General features: G+C 41.0%; 1 protein-coding gene across 2 annotated transcripts; it reads left to right on the top strand.

Moving 5' to 3' along the window:
• Nucleotides 1–72: 72 nt before the first annotated feature.
• BCCIP (BRCA2 and CDKN1A interacting protein) lies at nt 73–9,902 on the top strand. Of its 2 annotated transcripts, XR_003529649.1 has the most exons (8): nt 73–217; nt 3,351–3,425; nt 3,914–3,994; nt 5,049–5,141; nt 5,618–5,805; nt 6,882–7,059; nt 7,356–7,458; nt 9,506–9,616. XR_003529649.1 is itself a non-coding variant. In XM_027655134.1 (7 exons), exons 1-7 carry the CDS (start codon nt 89–91, stop codon nt 9,674–9,676), a joined length of 915 nt encoding a protein of 304 aa, XP_027510935.1. In that variant the 5' UTR covers nt 74–88; the 3' UTR covers nt 9,677–9,902. The 2 variants fall into 2 exon arrangements, 1 of the variants encoding a protein (XP_027510935.1); XM_027655134.1 differs by lacking the exon at nt 7,356–7,458 and having other exon boundaries at nt 74–217; nt 9,506–9,902.
• Nucleotides 9,903–10,052: the final 150 nt, after the last annotated feature.

Raw genomic sequence — 10,052 nt, 5'->3', positions numbered from 1 at the left:
GTGACATTCGGTGGCCCCCGGCAGCGCTGTCGCTGTGCCGGCCCCGCAGCCGCACGTCCCTTCCGCCCGCGCCTGCGCCCCGCCGGCCATGGCCACGCCGGCCAAGCGCCGCGCTCCGCAGGGCGGGGACCGGCCCGGCAGCGACTCGGGATCGGAGTCGGGATCCGGGGGATCGGACGGCTCGGAGGGCTCGGACTCGGAGGAGCCGATCGATGAGGTGAGAAGGAGCGGGCCCGGCGCCGAGCCGGCCCGGCCGCGCCGCTCCCGGCGCCCGAAGGAGCTGCGGGAGATGGGAGAGAGCACCGGGAGCGGGGTCGGGAGGGAGCTTGGGAGATGCTCCTGAGGGTGTTCGGGAGGGTTTTTGTTTGGGGGGATGTTCCTGAGGGTGTTCGGGAGGGTTTTTATTTGGAGGGATATTCGGGAGGTTGTTTGGGAGGGAGTTTGTTTAGGAGGATGCTTGGTAAGGTGTGTAGGAGGATGTTCGGGGGGATGTTCGGGAGGATGTTTCGGGGGATGTTCGGGAGGATGTTTGGGAGAGTTTGTTTAGGAGGATGCTTGGTAAGGTGTGTAGGAGGATGTCTGGGGGGATGTTCGGGGGAATGTTCGTGAAGATGTTTAGGAAGGTGTTTGTTTAGGATGTCTAGGGGATGTTCCGGACGGGGCTGTGCCCCTGTGATGTCCCTGTGATGCCCATGGTGGGGCGGTGGGTGCTCCTCCCGTTCCTGTGCGAGTGCAGCTCCCTGTGTGTCGGTAATGGTGATACAAAGCGTGTTCGGTTTGTTGTTGTTGTTGAAAGTCTTTAGTTTTTAGACTCTTTGTCAAATGTCGGTATGCCCAAGGCCTGAGTTGTACAGACCCAGCCCGTGGGGTGTCCGTGTCTGCTCAGGTGTGGGGCTGGAGCTGCTTGGGAATAGTGATCTCAGCAGAGAGGATTTGCTCTGATTTCCTTTTATCAGAGAATCCTAGAATGGTTTGGGTTGGAAGGGATCTTAAAGCTCATCTTATTCCACACCCTGCCATGGGCAAGGACACCTCCCACTGTCCCAGATTGCTCCGAGCCCTGTCCAACCTGGCCTTGGACACCTCCAGGGATGGGGCAGCCACAGCTTCTCTGGGCAACCTGTGCCAGGGCCTCACCACCCTGACAGGGAAGAATTTCTTCCCAAGATCCCATCTAAAGCTACCTCCCTTCAGCCTAAAGTCTTTCCCCCTTGTTCTGTCACCAGGCCCTTTTCCAGAGTGTTGTACCAGGATTTAGTCTCATAAGAGCCTATAGCTTTAATTCCAGTTGTTTCTTTGAAAATGCTTAGTTTAGCATGTTGAAACTTCAAAATGTTTGGTCTGTCTTTTTAGCCTTATTACACCTGTTGTACCTGGAATATTGCTAGAATAATGGGAACTGGGGTGGCTACTAACTACCTGAAAGGTTGTAGCCATGTGGGGTTTGGTTTCTTCTCCCAGGTAACAAATGACAGGACAAGGGGGAACAGCCTCAAGTTGTGCCAGGGGAGGTTTCGATTGCATATTAGGAAAAAATTTATCCACCAAAACAGCTGTCCAGCCCTGGCACAGCTGCCCAGGGCAGTGGTGGAGTCCCCATCCCTGGAGGGATTTGAAAACTGTGAGGATGTGGCACTTGGGGACAGGTGTTAGGGGTGGCCTTGGCAGTGCTGGGGAAATGGTTGGACTCGGTGGTCTTAGAGGGCTTTACCAACCTAAATGATTCTGTGTTTCTGTGCACTGACTTTGAACTCTTACTAAAATCTTCAGATAAGACAATCTGTTATTTTCACAGAGCTTAAAAAGGCCAAGAACAGAAGCATCTGTGGATTCTAAGTTGGTACATTTTAAATTAAGTATTTTGCTGCAGTGATTGTGTTCAGTAGGAATTCACTTTTCGTTAATTATTTTCCTTTTTTTAGATGAGGCCTTACTTAAGTTAGCAAATAAAAAAACCACAAACCCTATCTTTTAAAAAAAATATGTCTTGATAAGAAGTGTAGGTTTAATTGTGTTATCAGTTGTAGTAACATGATGGAAAAGCACATTTCCCATTTGCTAGAAACGTGTGCCATGTTGAATGGGCACTGCCCTGGTTTGATCTAACATATGTTGAAGTTCTGGACTGGCACTGCTGGTACTGTGTGTCCTGTTCAGTGTTTGTAAACTGGTAGAAGATAGTTCACTACTGTTTCAACGCTAAAAAATTAAAGCTATTGACAATAATCCTTTCTTTTTCCTCCATTTTCTTAAAAGTGCACAACATCCCTGCATAATGTGAGTAGGACAGTGTTTTTTTTCAGTTCAACTGGATAAAATTTGCAGTATAACACTTATTTTAATTTAGTAGCACAGCTTTTGAGGATGATATATCACTCTTACATCTGTTTCAGTTTGGAATTCTTGACATGTTGAGTTTCCCTCAATTCTTCTATAAGACATCAAGGTGTGCACTGTCATGTTAAAGAAATGTACTGAGCATTTATAACTGTGCAGAACTTTGTAAAGTAATACTTTAAGGGCATTTTTACTTCTGCCATATTAGCCTTTCCCTTCAACTCCTAACAGCTTGCTTTGCAGGCTCTGGCTTTGCTTTGGAAGAAACATGGAGGGAGGAGATGAAGCCCATAGCAGCAAGACAGGACACACCAAAATATATGATGAGTCTGTATTTGCTTATTTTTTTAATAGATGAAATATGGAGGATTTGTGATCTCTGTCCTACCAGGGTGTTATTTTGGATAGTGGAAAAGCCATGAAGCAAGACTGGTGTTAGAACATCCAGTGCTCCCTTGGTTTATATCAAATTTATGTCAGTGATTTGCACAGCATTCAGAACAACTGTGAACTGTGTTTTGTTCTGAATTTACTGGCTTAATCATTCAGTGAGATCCTTGAATTTTAAAGCTGTCAGAAAGTTCCTGGGTGCCAGGAGTGAATGCTGTACGTCCAGGTAGCTTTTCAAGTAAATCATGTGGTCTCAGTTACCTCTGTAGACCTTCCTTGTCTTACTAGACCATAGGAGAAAATCAGAATCACAGAATGGTTTGGGTTAGAATGGACCTTAAAGCTCATCTCGTTCCCCCTGCCCTGGGCAGAGGCACCTTCCACTAGACCAAGTTGCTCCAGGTCCCATCCAACCTGGCCTTGAACATTTCCAGGGATGGGGCAGCCACAGCTGCTTTGCTTCTTTCACAGAAGAAATGATAACTAACAACTGCTGAGGTTGCTGAAACATGGAAATAAGTTTTACTTCTGATATCTGCCATTACTTGTCTTCAAGTTTAGATTTGTTTTGATACAGGTTCTTGCCAAGTGTGTTTGATATCCTCTGTTTTACTTCTTCACAGGAAGTGAATATTGAATTTGAAGCACATTCCATATCAGACAATGACTACAATGGGATAAAGAAGTTACTGCAACAGGTACTTTGACTACTTATTAGCTTGGTTGGTGTGTCCACTGTGATAAATAATATCTAAAGAGTGAAGCAGAGATATCAGTTCACATTCTCTGTATTGATTTATAGTTTTACTGTTCTTCAGCTCATGGAGATCAAATAGTTACAGCTGCATGTGAACATGTGTCTCCTAAACCATGGTTTCCATAACTTGACCCAATGAAATATAGGATTATTCTTTCACATTACATCTTTCTGTCTTCATAATGTTAATTGCTGCCCAGGAAGCCTTGTGTGTGGAGGGTCCAGGAGAAAGCACTTCACGAAGCTTATTTTTAGTCTTTACAGTATTATATTGAAGGAAGTTAAATAAAAAACCTCACTAATTAGAAATTAAAAATGGAACAGAGAATTCCATGGCAACTTAGAGACATTACTGACTTTATTTTCTACTAAGTGGCCCATGATATATTATCAGTGCCTAAAACTTAATACTTATTTCCTGTCTTCCAGTTGTTTCTAAAAGCTCCTGTTAACACTGCTGAATTAACTGATATATTAATACAACAGAACCATATTGGAAGTATTATCAAGGTAAGACAGAATTTATGTTTGTAAGTACAGTACAGTAATTGTTGTTGAAATGACATAATTTCTGTATTTCAGAAGGGGATGCTTTAATTTGTATCTTGCTTTTTGGCTTTGGGAGTAATTGTTTTATGGGAGCTGAAATTTTCTGTGCCTGCTTTCAACCAAAGAATGAATTTGATTTATTATTGGTTTCTTTTTACATATGAAAGTCTTTTCACTTTCTGAATTTTGGTGTAGTAGGGAAGTAATGCCAAAAATGCTGTGGAGAAGTTTGTTCTCATCTCCATAAGAAATAGGAGCTTGGGACTTTCCTGCATTCTCAGGAGGTACAGAAACAGAGACCAGAAATATCCTCTGTGCAGATTTTTTTTGTGCAGAGTTCTTTGGGCATAGAAAAGGATCCAGGGATGAATCCTAAACAACTTCTACTGGCTCAGGAAGCTGCTTAATATTGTGTGGTGCTCAAGATATCATGGCCACATTGCTTTCAAACCCAAACAAGCTGCCCCCATGGCACAGTTGTGCTGTTAAACCATTGCTATACATCCACTTTTTGTCCTGTGCCAGCAGTTTTTCTGTCCAGGTTTAATAGATCCTTCTGTTCCGGCTGCATGATCCCCAATTCTTTCCCCAGATTTTTTTATTGTGGAGTTTAGTTGAGCTCTTTGTCCCACTCCCTATCAAGGCTTTATTGCTCTGTGGTTTTTAAGACATTGCAGGTTTACTTCCCCTACTTTAGAAACTGCAGAAAATTGCTTTTGCTTAAGATATTGCTGTACCTTGGACCGAGATGCTGCTTATTAAATGTGAGCTATCAAACTTTAGTGCCTTTCAAAAGCCCCTGCTGCAGAAGATGCATGACCTGGCTTTATATAAAGCTGGCTCTGAGTACAGCAAGATGTTCAGTGAAGCAGCACCAGAATTTGCAGTTTATGTTTGTACAGATCACCTGGATGGTTGTCATCTGCTGAGCATCTCCTGGGAAGACAAACAGCTTTTGCTGCAGAGTGGAAATAGAATGTCAGTCTGAGTTGTTGCTTTTTCTTTCTTTCAACAGCAGGCAGAAGTCCAGGAGGACAGTAGTGATGATGATGATGATGATGATGATGTCTTTGGTTTTATAAGCTGCCTGAACTTAACAGAAAGGAAGGTTGGTATTCCTCATTAACATCTAGTTAGTGATAAATGAGGCTGCATCCTGCTTTCTGCCCTGTGTGACAAGCCTGGACAGCTGGATCAGGATTTTGAATTCCAACATGGGGTCATAAAATCACACGTGACTTAGATTTTTTTTTTTGGTTGTAGTAAATTGCTGAAGGTCAAAGAGTGAAAACTAAATCCAGTAATTCCAGGGTAACTGAGCTGTCAGTCACTTGTGTTTCTCCACTTTCATCCTCCTCAGTTTGGAGTTTTGCTGTGGAGTGCTCTGTGTTCCCATCAGCTGCCAACCTTTGCCCTCAGCTTCAGGGCTGCTGAACGATTTCAGAGGAATTGTTTAGTGCTTCGGAGGCTGCTCGAGGAAATTGCCACCAGGCTTGCAGGAAATCCCCTTGAAGGTGACATTCAAGGTTTTCTCATGTGAATAGTCCTTCTGCAAGGTAAAGAAAATACACCTTTTGATTGCAGGGTACACAGTGTGCTGAGCAAATCAAAGAGCTGGTTCTGAGTCGCTGCGAGAAGAGCTGTGACCAACACGTAGTGGAACAACTGAGTAAACTCCTGAGTGACTGTACAAAGCCTGTGGGTCTCATACTCAGTGAAAGATTCATCAATGTCCCACCCCAGATTGCTCTGCCCATGCACCAGCAGCTCCAGTAAGTTTGTTGGGTTTTTTTTTCTGACACAATGTTGAATAGTACTTCATATTTTTTTCAGAAATCTTACTTATGTGGAGCTATGTTAAGACAGGTGGTACTACAGGTGTAAGTAAGGCAGGAACAGAAAAAATTGGTTTAATCTCATATAAGGTCTTCAGTTAATTTTTAAATTTTCTTCATATCTTTAGGCTTGGGAAACTCTTTGTACTTTAAAATATAAAAAAATTTAAGAATATAAAAAAAATACAAAAAAGAGGATATAAATTAAGAATATGTGCATTTCTACTACAGAAATAGTTGTGTGTAGCTTATATTTAGCTGTGTTTAGTTTGTCTTTGTATTGCAGATTATTTTCATATTGATCTGGGAAAATTTAAAAATGAGAACTTTTTATAGGGTGCTGATTAGGAGCAACTTGGATGTTTCTTCTCATGTGTTAGTGCCTGGCTCTGGAATGGAACATTTGGATTGAGGGACAAGCTCATTTAAGGAATTAAGGAGGCCTTTAAGGAATTTTAACTTGGATATGTAAGGTAGGGTTGGTCAGGAAGGTTTTTAGAGGAAAAAAATGAGGTGCTTGAAGGCTTAACTTTGAAGTCACCACAAATACAGCACTTGTGACAGCTGAAATTCAGATTTCAGCCTCTTTCTCCTGAAGGTTTTGGGGTGTTTCAGTGACAACATGTTTAACATAAGGTTGGGCAAGAGTTATTTTCAGTGTTTTCAGTTATAATTCCTCATGGAAGTGATAATGTGATGTATTTTTAAGGAGAGTTGCACTTAGAATCACTTCACAGACTGTCTACCATGAACAAAATTCTGGGAAAAAAGGGTTATCTTGTGAGGTGTGGAAAGACATCAGTAATTTTATTGTTTTAAAGTGCAAATAGTGTATTTATGTACTAGGAATAAACATGCAAAATTTATTTTCTGGGGCACTCATAAAATAATAGGCTGCAATATGAATATCCTTTCTATGCTAATGCAATATAAGGTTTATGATATGCTTGTTTAGGATTTAAATTGTTTATCTAAACACACTTTTAAATGTGTAAATATTTGTTTATGTTTAGGAAAGAGCTGACTGAGGCACAGAAGACAAATAAACCTTGTGGGAAGTGCCACTATTATCTTCTTATCAGCAAAACCTTCACAGAAGCCACAAAGAATAATTCTAAGAGGAGGGAAGGGAGAAATCAGCAAAAGGAGGAATTAATGTTTGCAAATGCAGAGGAAGAATTCTTTCATGAGGTAACACATGATACTTTTAATTTAAGATGTTAATTTTTCTTTATGTATCACTGAAAAAGGTGTTTTACCTTAAATTTAAGAGGAGCTTTTAACAAGATATGATCACAACTCCTTTTAAATTAAATCCAGGGTTTTTTAGAGTAGTGTTGAGAGATGAGCAGTCAAGCTATTTTTGTGTATTGTTTTGTGTTTCCTTCTGGTCACCTTCTGTTACTTTCAAAAAATGCACAGAATAAAAAACTTCTGAAGATCCAAACAAGTAGCTCTCATTTCCCTTTTCTGTCTCTTCTACTCAGGGCAAGTATATTATTAAAAAGTGCTAAAATACTGAGATGAAAATATTACTTCCTATCTCCTAAGGCAACCTGTCCACACAGTTCTGGTCCCAAGCCAAATCAGGTGAGGGGAAGATGCAGGAAATTAAATAAAAAACGTGCTTTGAAATGCAAGGAATTTTTTGTCACGTGGTGGGGTTTTTTTCCCAAGCTTTAAAAAATCCTATTCTACAATATTATTGCTTTGTCAAGGGACCATTATTTTTCATTTCTGGCAGTGCCTGCAGGATGAAGTCCTTGCACATGCACTGTGTGGTTAATGGCCAGGGTTACTGTTTGTGATCATTCATGACTCAGTGAGAGGCTGTGGTAGGGCTGTAATTTTATTTCTTGGGAAGAAGGAACATGTAAGTGGAGGAATTCATTCTTAGCCATAGGAAATGTTGTTGCCTCAGTGCAGTAACAAGCTGGGGATTTTCTTTCTGTGTTCCTGCCACAGCAGCTGAACCTGAGCTCCCTGCAAACGTGTGGCTGAGAAGCTGACAGGGAGCAGCCTGTGATGCCCGTGTGTCCCTGGGTGTCACATTCCAGAAGGGCTGTTCTGTGTTCCTCTCTGCTTTGTTATTTTGGCTGGCATTCTAAAGGCTAATTGTGTGCTTTCAAGTAAATTGCAATCATTTTTGGCTCAAGTGGCTGGACTCGAACTGAACGTGCTTTTCTTTTTTTAACAGTCTTTAAAAAAAAAAAAATCATTTTAAACATTGTGGAGGGTGTTAGATGAAGTGGGTCTCTGCACTTAATAATATGTGTGTGTTAAATTAGTGTTGGAGTATATATCCTCCCTGATCACACAGAAGGTTAATTAGATTGCCATAGAATGGTATTAAATGTGATGAGGAAGACACAGCCATATAAAACAGAGAGAAACCTTTTTGCACTTGGCAGTTTCCTGGGCTTTATTCTGTTCCTTAAAATTACAACCAGGAAATCTATTATAACCAGACTTGGAACTGATTAAAGATTTAGGGCTTCCATTGCTCAGTTGTTCTTGAGCAAAGCCCCTCATTTAACGTGGTGGTTCTTCAAAAATTAAATTTACAGCCTTGAGATACTGTTAGTGGGAAGCAAACCTAAAAGGAGACTGGATTTTAACTTTCTCTGCAAAGGGAAGTGGTTAGGGAAGTTTTTCTACCAAATGGTTCAGCTCATACTCCTTAATCTGACTTGTGGGAAAACCAGAAACATTTGTTAGATACATTTTCCTTATCCATCAGGTACTTTGTCTAGGAAAGCTAATAAAAAGGGACTTTGTATGCAGTATATGTATCCCTGAAAAGAAATAATACACATTATAGACACCTGCCTATTTGGAGAAGCATAAATACGTCTTCCAGGGGCTCCAGCCTTTCCAAGAGCTTTTTGAAACTCTCCTCAGGATTCATATTGGTGCCCATGCCCTTAATATTGATTTCTACTGGCTGTGTGAAAGAGGGGAATTACTGTTCCTCATATCCTTACAGATAAGTTAATTTTTAGGACTCTGAGCAGTTTTAAGAGTAGGCCATGAAGGGAGCAGAGCCTTCTCACAGCCCCAGACCTTCCAGATGTTGTCCACACCAATCCATCATCTTCAGTGCAGGCTCAGTCCCACCTGCATTCTCCTGCTGTCCCTTTTATCTGGGTTTTGGCTAATTCTCAGAATTACACAGTGGTTTGCTCTTGTTCCAGGGTTGAAGGTCTATTAAAAGCCTGATTTTCCTGTCCAAGATCCCTGTTAGTTGCACAACAGCTTCTAAAGGATTGGCCTTTCTTAGGGTGATCGTATGGAATGAGGTGCTGCCATAAAACCATCTGAAATAAGGCACAGTAAGAGTATAAAGGGGACATTGATTTTTTTTTTTTTCCCCTCTGTCTTAGGTAATTTTTCTGATCCTAAACTAATCATAGCAGAAATTTTAGAATTTAATATGAATCATATAAATCCTGTGAAAAGCAGGATAGTTTAAAACGCTTAATAGCGGAATTTTTTTGGGTGTATCTTTTGAGATGGGAGAAAACTTCTTAATAAGCATGGCATAATAGGTTCATTATTTTTGCTTTGTTTAGGTGATGTATTGTCTTCATGCTAATGAAGAATTTTAACCTGAATGCTTTTATTTTCTGTTGTTCAGAAAGCCCTTCTGAAGTTCAACTACTCTGTGCAAGAGGAAAGCGACACCTGCTTGGGTGGCAGATGGTCCTTTGATGATGTACCAATGAAGCCTTTGAGGACTGTTATGATAGTTCCAGCTGATGGAATGAATGCCATTATGGAGAAACTCAAAGACTACCTCTCACTCTGAACTCCCCTGCAAACACCAGGTTTTTATAAGGCAGCCCTTGCAGAACTCTGACTTGGCAATATTTTCACACAAGACTTGGTGGTAACGGTTTTGTTCCACTCAAATGCCTCCTCTGTGCTCCTAAAAACAGCCATCAAATTAATATTTTTTAAATATTTCATCTGAATTTACTTTGGTATCATCATCAAGCAGTCAATAAAATCCTAATGTCAAAAGAAAACTTGAAGATCTGCTCAGTGTATTTTTAACCAAAACTAAGTCACGTATTTTTGTTATGAAATAATGGATGCAACTCCTTTTGTTGAGAAAAGTGCTTTTTCTTTGTGTTTCTTCTGTCAAATACATTTCTCAAAAGTTTGAAATAATTACATGTGTT

The sequence above is a fragment of the Corapipo altera genome, unplaced genomic scaffold, assembly GCF_003945725.1.
Source record: "Corapipo altera isolate COAL_440 unplaced genomic scaffold, ASM394572v1 180, whole genome shotgun sequence".
Lineage (NCBI taxonomy): Eukaryota > Metazoa > Chordata > Aves > Passeriformes > Pipridae > Corapipo > Corapipo altera.
The sequence above is the reverse complement of the archived record's forward strand: the minus strand, read 5'-3'. Positions and strand labels throughout refer to the sequence as shown.

Excerpts from the sequence above, each read along its gene's own strand:
- BCCIP (XM_027655134.1), top strand. The coding sequence starts at position 89 with ATGGCCACGCCGGCCAAGCGCCGCGCTCCGCAGGGCGGGGACCGGCCC. Across the intron at positions 5,142-5,617 it reads TGAACTTAACAGAAAGGAAG|GGTACACAGTGTGCTGAGCA; the intron begins GTTGGTATTCCT and ends TTTTGATTGCAG. Across the intron at positions 5,806-6,881 it reads CCCATGCACCAGCAGCTCCA|GAAAGAGCTGACTGAGGCAC; the intron begins GTAAGTTTGTTG and ends GTTTATGTTTAG.